General features: G+C 41.7%; 1 protein-coding gene across 5 annotated transcripts in view; it reads right to left on the reverse strand.

Annotated features, from left to right (window-relative positions):
* VRK2 (VRK serine/threonine kinase 2) overlaps nt 1-16,158 on the reverse strand; it is an 80,706-nt gene that overhangs the window by 6,694 nt on the left and 57,854 nt on the right. For 3 of the 5 annotated variants that reach the window (XM_083175894.1, XM_083175895.1, XM_083175892.1), the window contains exons 12-13: nt 9,686-9,796; nt 9,307-9,465 (exon numbers count right to left, since the gene is read on the reverse strand). The exons of 1 other annotated variant lie outside the window; for it this stretch is intronic. In XM_083175894.1, coding sequence (XP_083032020.1) covers nt 9,307-9,465; nt 9,686-9,796 — 270 coding nt within the window. The remainder of the gene's footprint in view (nt 1-9,306; nt 9,466-9,685; nt 9,797-16,158) is intronic. One more of the 5 variants, XM_083175896.1, reaches the window with a different exon arrangement.

Below are 16,158 nucleotides of genomic sequence, written 5' to 3' on the forward strand. Positions count from 1 at the left end.
TTTATACACAATTTCAATGTCCTGCATGTTTTTTATGACACTTTATTTGTGTTCTTTCTAAGGGTTTGCGCACAGCATTTGGGGTCATGTGAATAAAGGACAATTTTACTGTTGAAACTATTAAAATGCTTTAAGCTGCATTTTATCTGTTGTATAATGGCTCCAATTCCCTGCCATTGACATTCTGTACAATATAATACAGTATATGCAAAATAAATTGATGTTTTGTCGTGAAATTAATTTAAATCTTTTCATTAAGCTTTAAAGGCTAAGGAACCCATGTTTCAAAACTTAAAATGTTTTATAGCAAATCATTTTTTTTCTTTAACCCCTTCCTGACAGAGCTAGTTTTTGCGTTCCTGACAGAGCCATTTTTTTCAAATCTGACATGTCTCACTTAAGTGGGGATAACTTTTTTTTGCTTTTACTTATCCCAGTGGTTTTGAGATTGTTTTTTCGTGACACATTGTACTTCAAATTAGTGGTAAATTTGGGTCGATACAGTCTGTGTTTTTTTGTGAAAAATACCAAAATATCGTGAAAAAATGGAAAATTTAGCGATTTGCAAAATGTTAAATTTTCTGCTTGTGAGACAAATAATCTTACCACTCAAAATAGTGAATAACTAACATAGACCATATGTCTACTTTATGTTGACATCATTATTTCAACTTCCTTTTAATTTTTTGGGACACTAGGAGGCTTACAATATGAATAGCAAATTCTCAAATTTTCAAGAAAATTTCAAACACTGATTTTTTTAGGGACCAGTTCAGTTCTGATGTGACTTTGAGGGACTTGTATGTGAGACACCCCCATAAATGATGCCATTTCAAAAACTGCACCCCTCACAGTATTCAAAACAGCATTTTGGAAGTTTGTTAACCCTTTAGGTGTTTCACAGGAATTAAAACAAAGTGTAGGTGAAATTTCAAAATTTCTTTTTTTTTGCAGATTTGCAATTTTAATACATTTTTCTAAGGAACACAGTACATTTTACTAGAGAAATGTGACTAAAAATTGATTCCCCCAATTCTTTTGTTTTCATAAATATCCTATATGTGGCCCTAGTGTGCACGGTGACCAAACCACAGGCTTCATAATAGAAGGAGCACCTACTTGATTTTGGAGCCTCCTTTTTATGAGATTATTTTTTAGGCACCATGTAGGTTTCTAGGCACCATAACATGCTAAAAGTTAGGAACCCCCCCACAAGTGACCCCATTTTGCAAACTACACCCCTCAGGGAATTCAGCTAGGGGTATAGTGTACATTTCAAACCCGCAGGGGTTTCACCAATTGTGGTACAACTGGGCAGTGAAAATGAAAAATTATTTTTTTTACACAAAAATGCAGTTCTGGCTCCAAATTTGTCATTTTCAGAAGGTATGAAGGAGACAAAGCACCCCAAAATCTGTGCCCCAATTTCTCCCGAGTACAGCAATGCCTCACATGTGACCAAAAAATACCAGTTGGGTGCATGGCAGGACTCAAAAGGGAAGGAGTGATTTTTGGATTTTGCAGCTCAGATTCTGGTGGAATTTTGGTGGGTGCTATGTCGCATTAGCAAGACCCCCCAAGCACCAATACAGTGGAACCCCCCCACAAGTCACCCCATTTTGCAAACTACACCCCTCAGGGAATTCATCTAGGGGTATAGTGTACATTTCAAACCCCCAGGGGTTTCACCAATTTTGATACAAGTGGGCAGTGAAAATGAAAAATTACATTTTTTTACACAAAAATGCAGTTCTGGCTCAAAATTTTTCATTTTCAGAAGGTATGAAGGAGAAAAAGCACCCCAAAATCTGTGCCCCAATTTCTCCCGAGTACGGCAATGCCTCACATGTGACCAAAAAATACCAGTTGGGTGCATGGCAGGACTCAGAAGGGAAGGAGTGATTTTTGGATTTTGCAGCACAGATTCTGGTGGAATGAATGGTGGGTGCTATGTTGCACCAATACAGTGGAACCCCCCCACAAGTCACCCCATTTTGCAAAGTACACCCCTCAGGGAATTCATCTAGGGGTATAGTGTACATTTCAAACCCCCAGGGGTTTCACCAATTTTGATACAAGTGGGCAGTGAAAATGAAAAATTACATTTTTTTACACAAAAATGCAGTTCTGGCTCACAATTTTTCATTTTCAGAAGGTATGAAGGAGAAAAAGCACCCCAAAATATGTGCCCCAATTTCTTCCGAGTACGGCAATGCCTCACATGTGACCAAAAAATACCAGTTGGGTGCATGGCAGGACTCAGAACGGAAGGAGTGATTTTTGGATTTTGCGGCTCAGATTCTGGTGGAATTTTGGTGGGTGCTATGTCGCATTAGCAAGACCCCCCAAGCACCAATACAGTGGAACCCCCCCACAAGTCACCCCATTTTGAAAACTACACCCCTCAGGGAATTCATCTAGGGGTATAGTGTACATTTCAAACCCCCAGGGGTTTCACCAATTTTGATACAAGTGGGCAGTGAAAATGAAAAATTACATTTTTTTACACAAAAATGCAGTTCTGGCTCAAAATTTTTCATTTTCAGAAGGTATGAAGGAGAAAAAGCACCCCAAAATCTGTGCCCCAATATCTCCCGAGTACGGCAATGCCTCACATGTGACCAAAAAATACCAGTTGGGTGCATGGCAGGACTCAGAACGGAAGGAGTGATTTTTGGATTTTGCAGCACACATTCTGGTGGAATGAATGGTGGGTGCTATGTTGCACCAATACAGTGGAACCCCCCCACAAGTCACCCCATTTTGCAAAGTACACCCCTCAGGGAATTCATCTAGGGGTATAGTGTACATTTCAAACCCCCAGGGGTTTCACCAATTTTGATACAAGTGGGCAGTGAAAATGAAAAATTACATTTTTTTACACAAAAATGCAGTTCTGGCTCACAATTTTTCATTTTCAGAAGGTATGAAGGAGAAAAAGCACCCCAAAATATGTGCCCCAATTTCTTCCGAGTACGGCAATGCCTCACATGTGACCAAAAAATACCAGTTGGGTGCATGGCAGGACTCAGAACGGAAGGAGTGATTTTTGGATTTTGTGGCTCAGATTCTGGTGGAATTTTGGTGGGTGCTATGTCGCATTAGCAAGACCCCCCAAGCACCAATACAGTGGAACCCCCCCACAAGTCACCCCATTTTGCAAACTACACCCCTCAGGGAATTCATCTAGGGGTATAGTGTACATTTCAAACCCCCAGGGGTTTCACCAATTTTGATACAAGTGGGCAGTGAACATGAAAAATTACATTTTTTACACAAAAATGCAGTTCTGGCTCAAAATTTTTCATTTTCAGAAGATATGAAGGAGAAAAAGCACCCCAAAATCTGTGCCCCAATTTCTCCCGAGTACGGCAATGCCTCACATGTGACCAAAAAATACCAGTTGGGTGCATGGCAGGACTCAAAAGGGAAGGAGTGATTTTTGGATTTTGCAGCTCAGATTCTGGTGGAATTTTGGTGGGTGCTATGTCGCATTAGCAAGACCCCCCAAGCACCAATACAGTAGAACCCCCCCACAAGTGACCCCATTTTGCAAACTACACCCCTCAGGGAATTCATCTAGGGGTATAGTGTACATTTAAAACCCCCAGGGGTTTCACCAATTTTGATACAAGTGGGCAGTGAAAAAGAAAAATTACATTTTTTACACAAAAATGCAGTTCTGGCTCAAAATTTTTCATTTTCAGAAGGTATGAAGGAGAAAAAGCACCCCAAAATCTGTGCCCCAATTTCTCCCGAGTACGGCAATGCCTCACATGTGACCAAAAAATACCAGTTGGGTGCATGGCAGGACTCAAAAGGGAAGGAGTGATTTTTGGATTTTGCAGCTCAGATTCTGGTGGAATTTTGGTGGGTGCTATGTCGCATTAGCAAGACCCCCCAAGCACCAATACAGTAGAACCCCCCCACAAGTGACCCCATTTTGCAAACTACACCCCTCAGGGAATTCATCTAGGGGTATAGTGTACATTTAAAACCCCCAGGGGTTTCACCAATTTTGATACAAGTGGGCAGTGAAAAAGAAAAATTACATTTTTTACACAAAAATGCAGTTCTGGCTCAAAATTTTTCATTTTCAGAAGGTATGAAGGAGAAAAAGCACCCCAAAATCTGTGCCCCAATTTCTCCCGAGTACGGCAATGCCTCACATGTGACCAAAAAATACCAGTTGGGTGCATGGCAGGACTCAGAAGGGAAGGAGTGATTTTTGGATTTTGCAGCACAGATTCTGGTGGAATGAATGGTGGGTGCTATGTTGCACCAATACAGTGGAACCCCCCCACAAGTCACCCCATTTTGCAAACTACACCCCTCAGGGAATTCATCTAGGGGTATAGTGTACATTTCAAACCCCCAGGGGTTTCACCAATTTTGATACAAGTGGGCAGTGAAAATGAAAAATTACATTTTTTTACACAAAAATGCAGTTCTGGCTCAAAATATTTCATTTTCACAAGGAATGAAGGAGACAAAGCACCCCAAAATCTGTGCCCCAATTTCTCCCGAGTACGGCAATGCCTCACATGTGACCAAAAAATACCAGTTGGGTGCATGGCAGGACTCAGAAGGGAAGGAGTGATTTTTGGATTTTGCAGCACAGATTCTGGTGGAATGAATGGTGGGTGCTATGTTGCACCAATACAGTGGAACCCCCCCACAAGTCACCCCATTTTGCAAACTACACCCCTCAGGGAATTCATCTAGGGGTATAGTGTACATTTCAAACCCCCAGGGGTTTCACCAATTTTGATACAAGTGGGCAGTGAAAATGAAAAATTACATTTTTTTACACAAAAATGCAGTTCTGGCTCAAAATATTTCATTTTCACAAGGAATGAAGGAGACAAAGCACCCCAAAATCTGTGCCCCAATTTCTCCCGAGTACGGCAATGCCTCATGTGTGACCAAAAAGTGGCAGGACTCAGAAGGGAAGGAGTGATATTTGGAGTTTGCAGCACAAATTCTGGTGGAATTTTGGTGGGTGCTATGTCGCATTAGCAAGACCCCCCAAGCACCAATACAGTGGAACCCCCCCACAAGTCACCCCATTTTGAAAACTACACCCCTCAGGGAATTCATCTAGGGGTATAGTGTACATTTAAAACCCCCAGGGGTTTCACCAATTTTGATACAAGTGGGCAGTGAAAAAGAAAAATTACATTTTTTACACAAAAATGCAGTTCTGGCTCAAAATTTTTCATTTTCAGAAGGTATGAAGGAGAAAAAGCACCCCAAAATCTGTGCCCCAATATCTCCCGAGTACGGCAATGCCTCACATGTGACCAAAAAATACCAGTTGGGTGCATGGCAGGACTCAGAAGGGAAGGAGTGATTTTTGGATTTTGCGGCTCAGATTCTGGTGGAATGAATGGTGGGTGCTATGTGGCATTAGCAAGACCCCCGAAGCACGGTGAAATTATGAACCTAATATTCCATAGATGTGTGGTATAATTTAAAACACTCCTTTATACATAGGCCGGGTTTGTCGGGGCAAGTGTCACACTGGAAAATAGTTTGCTTTCTTATTCTCTTTTTATAGCAAACTTTGCACCTTTTTTGTGTCCTGCCCTTTTTTCCAGTGGAGGGGATTTCATCAGGAAAATGCTGCCCTGGTACAATACGGGGGCCAGTACTAGAAGTACTGGGGCCCTCTGCCTGCTGGTTCCCAAATATTAGGCCCTTTATGACTTCCTCTTGAAAGTGCATAAATGTCCCCCTCTGGCCGGTAGAACGGAATAGCACGTAAGCGTTATACAGTGCCATCTGGATGATATACACGGCCACCTTCTTGTACCAGATTTTTGTTTTCCGCAGGGCACTGTACGGCTTCAGTACCTGATCTGAAAGATCCACTCCGCCCATGTACCTATTGTAATCCAGGATACAATTAGGTTTTGAGGTGTGGGTACTGGTACCTCGTACAGGGACGGAGGTGGTACTGTCTCCGTGAATTGTTGTCAGTATAAGGACATCCCTCTTGTCCTTATATTTGACCAACAACATATTTTCGGTGCATATTCCCCTGCTTTCACCCCTTCTCATTACTTGGGCAATGTGCGTTTTTGGGAGGCCTCTTTGGTTCTTGCGCACAGTACCGCAAGCTGCTGTACCTCTTGAACCAAGGGCCTTAAACAGGGGGATGCTAGTGTAAAAGTTATCCACATAGAGGTGATAACCTTTATCCAGGAAGGGGTGCACTAAATCCCAGACAATTTTCCCACTAACACCTACGAGGGAGGGGGGGCATTCTGGCGGTTGAATTCTTGAATCCTTCCCTTCATAAACCCTAAACCTGTGGGTGTACCCTGAGGTGCTTTCACACAGTTTATACATTTTTATGCCATACCTTGCCCTCTTACTGGGAAGGTACTGGCGGAATTTAACCCTTCCTTTAAAATGTATAAGGGACTCGTCGATACAAATAAATTTTTCAGGGATGTACACCTCTTCAAATTTGGCACTGAAATGATCAATGACCGGCCTGACTTTGAATAGCCGGTCAAAGGTGGGATCATCTCTGGGTGGGCACTGTGCATTATCGGTGTAATGTATGAATTTAAGAATTGTCTCAAATCGAGTCCGGGGCATGGCCATACGGTAAAATGGAGTACTGTACAGAACATCTGTACTCCAATATTGCCTAATTTCTGGCTTTTTTACTATGCCCATATGAAACACCAGACCCCAAAACGTCATCATCTCTACTGCATCTACAGGGGTCCACCTAGCAAATGATGACGTGGGGTTTTGAGCAATAAACTGCTGGGCATATAAATTAGTTTGGTCCACCATTAAATTTATAAAATCATCAGAGAAAAATAATTTGAAAAAGTCAATTTCTCTGAGACCTGTGGAATCAAATTGGATTCCTGGCATGGCCAAAAACTCAGGAACCTGGGGCTCAAAATTGTCTGGTGGTGGGGTCCATACTAGATCAATTATTGGGGGGGGAATCTCAGCTGATCTACGGGGGCGTCTTTGAGGGGGTCCCTCATCAGCAGAGGAGGAAGAGGAGCTTAAGGCAAATCCTTCAAATTCCCCGCTTGCATCACTGGCTGTGTCAGAGTCAGAAGCAAGCATGGCATATGCCTCCTCCACTGAATACATTCTCCTGGATGATTGGGAGGACATTTGGGAGGACATTTGGGAGGACATTTGGGATGCCATTTTTATTTTTGTGTTACCGGTAGTGAAATGTTTCAACACGTGTATAGTGTAGGGGGGGGCACAAACTTTATTTCAATCCGGGGGGTATGTAGTGTGTAGTGTGTATGTAGTGCAGAAAAAAAAAAAATACTTTATACCAATAAAAAAAAAAAAAAATGAAGGTGTTAAAAAAAAAAAAAATGAAGGGGTTAAAAAAAAAAAAAGGAAGGGGTTAAAAAAAAAAAGGTCCTGCGCCAAAAATTGAGCACAGATGTTGGTCAGTAACGTCTGTCACTGAACAGCGCTCAAAGGCAACAGGAATTTGATCAAAAAAAAAAAAAAAAATAGATCAACCCTGTGCCGAAAGAGATGATCAGTGATGTACGTCACTGATCAGCGCACAGCGGCCACAGGACACCCACAAAATCACAGTGTGTGTAAAAAAAAAAATTAAAAAAATACCCCACAGCACACACACAAAAAAAAAAGGTGATCAGTGATGCGACACTGATTACCAGTGAGGTGCAGCAGGTGCACAACCTTTGGTGCAACTGACAGGTATATATAAAAAAAAAAAAACCTCTGTACCCCCAAAAAAGTTGCTGATCACCTCAGATATAGTGATCAGCACAAAAGGCGGGGACAGCAGACACAAAATTTAGCACTCTCTATCACTATCTCTCTCTATCTCTCTATCTCTCACTATCTATCACTATCTATCACTCTATGACACTGCAGCAGCAGCACTGACAGGTATATCTATATATTAAAAAAAACCTGCGCCCCCAAAAAGTTGCTGATCAGTTAATTTATACTGATCAGCACAAAAGGAGGGGGCAGCAGTCAGTTATATAAAAAATATATAGCACAATCTGTCACTATCTCTCTCTATCTCTCTCTATCTCTCTCTCTCTATCTCTCTCTATCTCTCTATAACTATCACACTGCAGCAGCACAAAATATAGCACTCTGTCAGTAGGCCTCTCTCTCTATCTCTCTCTCTCTCTCTCTATCTATAACTATATCACACTGCAGCAGCACAAAATATAGCACTCTCTGACACTATCTCTCTCTCTATCTCTCTCTATCTCTCTCTATCTCTCTCTCTCTATCTCTCTCTATCTCTCTATAACTATCACACTGCAGCAGCACAAAATATAGCACTCTGTCAGTAGGCCTCTCTCTCTATCTCTCTCTCTCTCTCTCTATCTATAACTATATCACACTGCAGCAGCACAAAATATAGCACTCTCTGACACTATCTCTCTCTCTATCTCTCTCTATCTCTCTCTATCTCTCTCTCTCTATCTCTCTCTATCTATCTCTATCTATCTATCTCTCTATCTATCTAGCTAGTACACTGCAGCAGCACAATTTCACAGGAAGGCACAATTATTGAACAGGATCCAGGAAGCAATCAGCAGCGATCAGGTAAGTATTGCAGCAAGTATTCTGGTCAGTATGGCGGCAGGGGGGTACGGTGACCGCACTGCACGCTTTCCAGACCGGAATGGCGTCTGCAGTGCAGTCACCGTTAGTTTAAATCCCCCTCCTTGGCTGTGATTGGTCCGTCGGACCGACGGACCAATCACGGCCTTTGGGGGCGGGCGGGGTGAGGTGGGGTGACACCAGTGTCACCCTTACACCCCGCGGTGATTGGTGCTGTACTTTACAGCACCAATCACCTCTGATCCCGTGTCACCGGCGAACGTTATTCGCCGGTGACACAGGAAAACGCTGTGAATGGCTGTTCACACTGAACAGCCAATCACAGCGATCGCCGACGGGGGGGCGGCATCGCAGCCCCCCCGGGGCATGCACGGACATGTCTGCTGTCAGGGACAGCAGACATGTTGAAACTGTCACCGCGTCTATAGACGCGGTGACAGTTTAAATCCATGACGTACATTTACGCCATGTGTCGGGAAGTGCTTCCCGACCATGACGTAAATGTACGTCAAATGTCGGGAAGGGGTTAAATAACGACACATTAGATATAGAATATGATAGCATTATGATTGTAAAAGAGTTTAAAGACCTGATTATATATTTTTTTAAAACTCTTACCAAATGGTATAAGTAGTATACAAGTGGACAGTAGTATAATAGAACGTGAATGTATCTTGCAGCCAGCCTTACCATTGGTCTTTTAACATTGACTAATTCTGGATACAAATCCACTGGAGCTCTGTTATGAGACCTACTGGATTCTCCATAGGTAGTGTCCTTAAGACAATCTGTATCATATGTGACATTGCTTGTGCTCATATAATTGCCATCGGTTTTCTTTAAATTAATCTGTATAATGAAACATAAGGAGCCCATACATTTACTGGTTTCATTACTCAACAGAGGCTGTATATATTAATATGTATATCCACCAATCCCAATGCCAAAATGCTGGCCACCATATGGGATGAAATATCCACCAGATGTGTAAAAAAAAAAAAATGCATAGAAAAGGTAGAACCAATGAAATGACTAGTATTTCCTTGAGCATTAATGTAAAATAATCTACCTTTGGTATTTTCTGTAGCGGACGTGGTTTTGGCGAATGACAGCGTTCTGTCTTGATGCCTTTGTCTTCTTCATCATTCTTCACCTCTAGTCTTTGTGTCTTCACCTCGGACTACACAAAAAGTGGTACAGATTAATAAGTAAGAGTACACCGCTTGTAATACCCAAATTTCAGGCTGTTGCTTCCAGCAAAATTTACGCTGGCCATACCCTAAGGGACTTGCATGTGAGTCGCACTGGCTGCAGAAGCGATCTGATGGATCGCATTCAATTTGGACGATCTTGATTGGGATTGCATGCTATATCATATGTGAAAGGACCGCATGCGATCCTGCTGCCCGGGAAGGGGGGGCGGATTGCGTGAGACTTTTCCAAGAGGAGAAGTCGCACAATTGAATAGGGCATCTACTTGTAGTAGAGGCTATTTTATAGGTTGAGCTACTATTTAGTGAGATACAGTAGGTGAATTGGATTTTTTGTTTTTAAATGTTACTTTGTTTGATTTACAGAAAACTGGCACGCAACTCACACAGGCCATAAAATCCACCATATTGTACTTTTTAAAACCCAAGAAAGATAAAATGGCTGAAAAGACGTATTTCACACTGTGCTGTAAATTGGTTAATTCAGTACAAGTATAGGAAAATACTGCAACAAACATCTGACTGTGCAAGCGGGACGGTCTTGGGAAAATCAGTGCAGATGGGAGCTTTAGACGTGCTAAACCCATTCGGACACATGAAACTACTGTATGATATTTAAAATATGTTGAGTTACTGTATATTATAACAGTATATGAACTACAGGTCTAAATAACATCGCAGCCTGATAATATAAACCAGGTGTTCTAAGTTTACAGTGCATAAATAAAGTATGTAGAATTTTTCATATTACGGGTTGAATTTCCTTTATCCAAAATGCTTGGGATCAGCAGTACTTTGGATAACGGATTATTCTGTATTTTGGAATATTTTTAGATTTCAATGAGGTATCTTGAATTAATGCTGTAGAAACACATCAAACACACACAAATATATGTTATTTTTTGCATGAAACAAGGTCCCAAAACATGAAACAAAGTTTGTGTACTATCTAAGGGCACTGAATTTGCCTTGCCATGCACATATTTAGTACCAGTTACATATCATGTCCCCAGTAGTGCTGGTACATAGTTACATAGTAGGTAAGGCTGAAAAAAGACTTGCGTCCATCTAGTTCAACCTGGTATAGATATCCATTGCTGATTTGGTAGGTTCTGATATTTTACAGACAGATTATATTTCTTATTTGTACCCATGGATGTTTTTCTCCAGTAAATGTTTGTCCAACTTTGCCTTGAACGCATTTAGTGAGCCAGCCGTTACCACGTCTCTGGGAAGAGAGTTCCAGAGTTTGACTGTTCTGACCGTAAAGAAATTCTTTCTACTAGCTGAATGAAATCTTTTTTCTTCTAATCTATACTCATGCCCTCGTGTCCTAGATTCCTTTCTAGTAGAAAAGAGGGTGTGTGACAGTTCCTTATAGTGGCCCTTGATATACTTGTACATGTTGAGCATGTCCCCCCTTAAACGTCTCTTTTCCTATGTAAATAGTCCCAAATTGCTTAATTTCTCCCCGTAGCTTAAATTCTCCATTCCCCTAATAAGCTTTGTTGCTCGCCTTTGGACTTTTTCTAATTCTATGACATCCTTTTTATAGTGTGGGGCCCAGAACTGCACTCCGTACTCGAGGTGAGGTCTCACCAATGCTTTATACAGTGGCATAATTACCCTTGCTAACCTCTTTATAGAACCCTAGTAGATTAGTTTGGCAAGAACGATTTTTCACGAACCCATGTTGGTTAGTACTGAGTAGATGTGATGGTCTAAATATTCCTGGATACCATCCCTTAAAAATCCTTCAAATAGTTTACCCACAATTGATGTTAAACTAACGGGTCTGTAATTAGCGGGATCTTCCTTTTTTGAATATTGGCACTACCTCTGCTATTCTCCAATCTTTTGGTACTATACCTGACAATAGTGACTTGCTAAAGATATATTGTAGGGGGGTAGCTAGTTCATCCCTTAATTCCATTTATACCCTCGGATGAATCCCATCTGGCCCTGGTGATTTATTTGTTTTGAGTTTGCTTAGCCTCAGTATTATTTCCTTTGGCATGAAATCTACAATGAGATCTGGCTTATTTGTCCCGTTTATGGTAAATGTTCGTTCCACAGTCTGCTCTCCCTTAGTAAATACTGATGAGAAGAACTCATTTAACAGTTTTGCCTTTCTCTTGTCCTCAGTAACACTTTTTCCACTAGTATCAGTTAGTGGGCCTATGTTTTCCTTAATTAAACGTTTACTATTTATGTATTTAAAAAACTTCTTTGGGTTGGTTTTGCTTTCAGTGGCTATGCACTCTTCATATAATATTTTAGCTGCTTTGATTACCCCTTTACAAGTTTTGTTTGAGTCTTTGTATTTTGCGAACGCCTCCTCATTTAAGTTATTTTTATAGAATTTAAAGGCTTTGGTTTTATTGTTGATCGCTGACCTTACTTTTTTGTCCAACCATGGTGGCTTTTTTTGTTGAATTTACCCTTAGTTCCTTTAGGAATGTATTCAATAGTTAGTGAATCAAGCACCTTTTTTAGAGTATCCCACATTTCCTCTGCATTTTTTCTCTCCATAACCATTTCCCACCCAATTCCTGTTAGGGCTTCCCTGAATAATTCAAAGTTCGCTTTTCTGAAGTTTAGTATTTTTGCAGATCCTTTTTGATGTAATTTACTGAAGTTGATTTCCAGTGAAACCATATTGTGATCACTGTTCCCTAATTGTTCAATTACTTTTGTGTTTGAAACTTAGTCTGTGTTATTTGTTAATACTGTCCAAGAGTGCCTCATCACGAGTTGGAGTTTCTACCATTTGTGTAATAAACTGGTCTTTAAGTAAGCTTAAGAACCCATTGCTTCTTGCTGATTTACCTGTTTCGTTTTCCCAATCAATGTCGGCTAAATTAAAATCCCCCATAATTAATACCCGATCCTGATTTGATGCTTGTTTGATTTGGTTTAAAAGAAGAGACTCTTCCCTTTCGTTTATATTTGGTGGTCTATAGCATACCCCTATTATAATTTTGTTTTTTGTTTTTTTATTATTGTCGGTTATCTCTGCCCACACTGTCTCCGAGTTGTCTTCTTCAAGGTCTGTGCTCATATTTTTTTCACATGATGTGAAGTTATTATTTACATATAAAGATGTCCTCAGTAGTGCCAGTTACATATCATGTCCCCAGTAGTGCCAGTTACATATCATGTCCCCAGTAGTGCTGGTACAGATGTCCCCAGTAGTGCCAGTTACATATCCTGTCCCCAGTAGTGCCAGTTACATATCCTGTCCCCAGTAGTGCCAGTTACATATCCTGTCCCCAGTAGGGCCAGTTACATATAGTTTCCCTCATAAAATGCCACCAGTAGTGTCCCTCACAAAATGCCACCAGTAGTGTCACTCACAAAATGCCCCAGTATTGCCCTCCATAGTCAGCACCACATTTCACAGCTTGCCAGCCCTCCCATAGTCAGCACCGCATTGCAGCCCACCCACCCCCCCCCCCATGTTCAGCACAACATTGCAGCCAGCTCGCCCCCCATAGTCAGCACTGCATTGCAGCCAGCCACTCCCCCCCCCCCCCGTAGTTAGCACTGCTTTCAGCCAACTTCCCCCTTCCCTAAGAAACCTGCCTGAATCTTCTGAAATGTCACAATATGCTCCGTATCCCTGGCAGAGGTCTCAGGAAACACAACAGCTCTGTCAGAGGGCTGGCGGCTGTCACTCTCTCCACTGAAATGGTGCAGGCGGGACGGGTGCGTGGCATCAGGAAATACACAATGCCCGCCCGCCCCAGCCACTGCACATCCACCTCCACAATATCCCACATGCAAAGGGGACTAGCGCAGAAGGTTGTTGTTTTTTTTTTACGACAGGCGGGGCCACTCAAAACAACTCAGCGGGCCACGGGTTGAAGACCCCTGGGCTTGAGTGTAGTAAAGCAACAATAAAAATCTCAGAATAGTGGAAAATAAATAAATAGTTGACCTGTGCCCACTTGTGTAAGAAAACAATTACAGTGCACATTGGGAAAACAACTCCCTGTGAAACTTGTGCTTTTAAAAACAAGTTGAACCCAGTTTTATTTTTATATGAGCTACAGGCATATGTAATTATTAAAGTCCACTTTAAATGTATTTATTTACAGTTTCTTTACAATTGGAAACAACAGTGATTAAACAAACTGGGTAGATACAAACTGCACTATGCACAATGGTCTATGTACCCAGCTTAAGGGACATGTGTAGGAAAAAAAAAAAAAAAAACCTCAAGATGTTACTGGGATACATAAGAGCGGATGAGCAGGAGGCAATGCTCACACCCAAAATAACAAAATTATTATTTTATGTCCCAATATAAAAATCACATGGTGCAGTGGCCAAAAAGTCCCTCCAGCTAAAGTTTTTTTTTCCTGTAGAAACAAATTTTGTTTAAATTAAAGCTCAGCATTATTTCCAAAGACCACATGAATTTATTATTAACCTTTGCTGGGAATGAATCCAGAAGTCTTCATGTTTTACATTCATATTCATAAACCTCAACCCATTCATAGTAAGTTTTCTTTCATATCAATGAGCCTAATTAATATAAAAAGAATTATGAAATGTGATTTTAATCACTACATTTGCTTTTCCATGCAGGTTATCTGACCTTTACTGAGGAAGACGGCAGTAACACTCCTTATGACTGATTATATGTATTAAACTCTGGCATTCAGCTTAAAATAAGAATGTTCACAGTCTGTCCTGACTTTACTATATATGAATATATTAATGCAGTGGTTGTTAAACTTTAGCACGCATTGCAGGTTTTCCAGATTTACTTGTATAATTGTGCAATGCAATGTCATTCCTACAGTATCTTGTCCATTTCATCATTAAGGGCCCGATACAAAATTGTACACATTTTGCCGCTATTAATGGAACAGATCAATTATTGGCTGCAGTTGCACGGTGCACTGGTAGTGACTCACTAGCAACGGAGGGTGCGACATGATTGACACAGACTATCTGTGGGAGGTAACAGGGAGCAGCAGTAAAAACTCAGGCATATGATGACCAATTTTAGGGCATGTCTCACACTAGCAAATGTGTGTACCCGGTGACATTGGTGGCAGTGGGACCAGGTGCAGCGCCAGCATCAGTGAATGCATACCATTTCCGGCAGGGAAGGGTGCAACGGGGGGGGGCCATGCTCTTTTTAACGAGGTCCTCCCTCATCTGAACTGTTCATATTACGGAGGCGTTCATTAACGATGCGTGGGAGTGCGCATCATTAAGGATGTTAAGTGTACACACTAGAAGAGATAGTAAAAGATATCGCTCAGAAGGGCCCTTTTCTTATTTTGTGTGTATGAGGCTTTAGAGTAAGAAACAACTCAGAAAACACCGTTGGACTAAGGCACTTTTTTCTGTTGACCCTGACAAAACGGAATCTACTGTTTTTTGCCATTAAACAACACATACACATATATACAGCCTCCGGCACTCCAGCCACCCCCGTTGGGGTTTGTGCACTCCGGTGCCCTCCTAAGGGGCTGTGGTGGACCCAATAACATATATATAGGTCATGGAAAGACAGCACTCAGTTGCAGACGTTAAAGTGTATAGATGGCCTTATGGTTGCGGTGCACAGATCCGTATTGAAGAAATATATTGACACTCACCCTCCTTGTAGAAAGATAGAAGAACCGGCACTCAGAATAAAAAATCCAACATGATTTTATTTATGACATGGAAATGGTATATACACACGGCCCAACAGCCATTTCAACTGTTTCTCACAGTTTTCCTCAGGGGCTCTGACTGCCATGCAAACCCAGAAATAAATAAGACTGGGCAAATTGCGCCCAAATTGCGTTTCAAACACAAGTACACCACTGATTGGTTAATGTCCAACAGTGTCATAATGTACAGGAATCCACCCCTAATGGGGTAAATAATTTATGCATCACTGAGGGCTCTGGTAGGTCAGGGAACTGCTCAGTCAGCGTGCCATTATACCACACAATGCTTCAACAAAGTGACACCACACGAAAAACATACCAGTGAATGAAGCAAATTCTCCGAATATACAGTGCACAGGGAAAGTGCAATATACTGTAGCAACAAAGTGAAGAAACAAACACAATGTATTCACAATCGAGACCGCTTGTAATGGCAGACAGTCTCAACCAGCAAGTGTGTGTGGGTACCTGTGTATCACCCGAGTGTGACAAGGGGCCATCCCAGGTGGTGATCCGTGTACGGAGACAGCTCCTGTCGGTCAGGGTGCGGGCGCACACTGTCAGGCGTGTAGTGGCGACCGTGCTGGGCCGTCCTGAGGACGCAACACGGGCGGTGTAATGAAGGAGTGAGATCACCGCTGTTTGTTCCGTGC

The sequence above is a fragment of the Crinia signifera genome, chromosome 3 (assembly GCF_055691185.1).
Source record: "Crinia signifera chromosome 3, ASM5569118v1, whole genome shotgun sequence".
Lineage (NCBI taxonomy): Eukaryota > Metazoa > Chordata > Amphibia > Anura > Myobatrachidae > Crinia > Crinia signifera.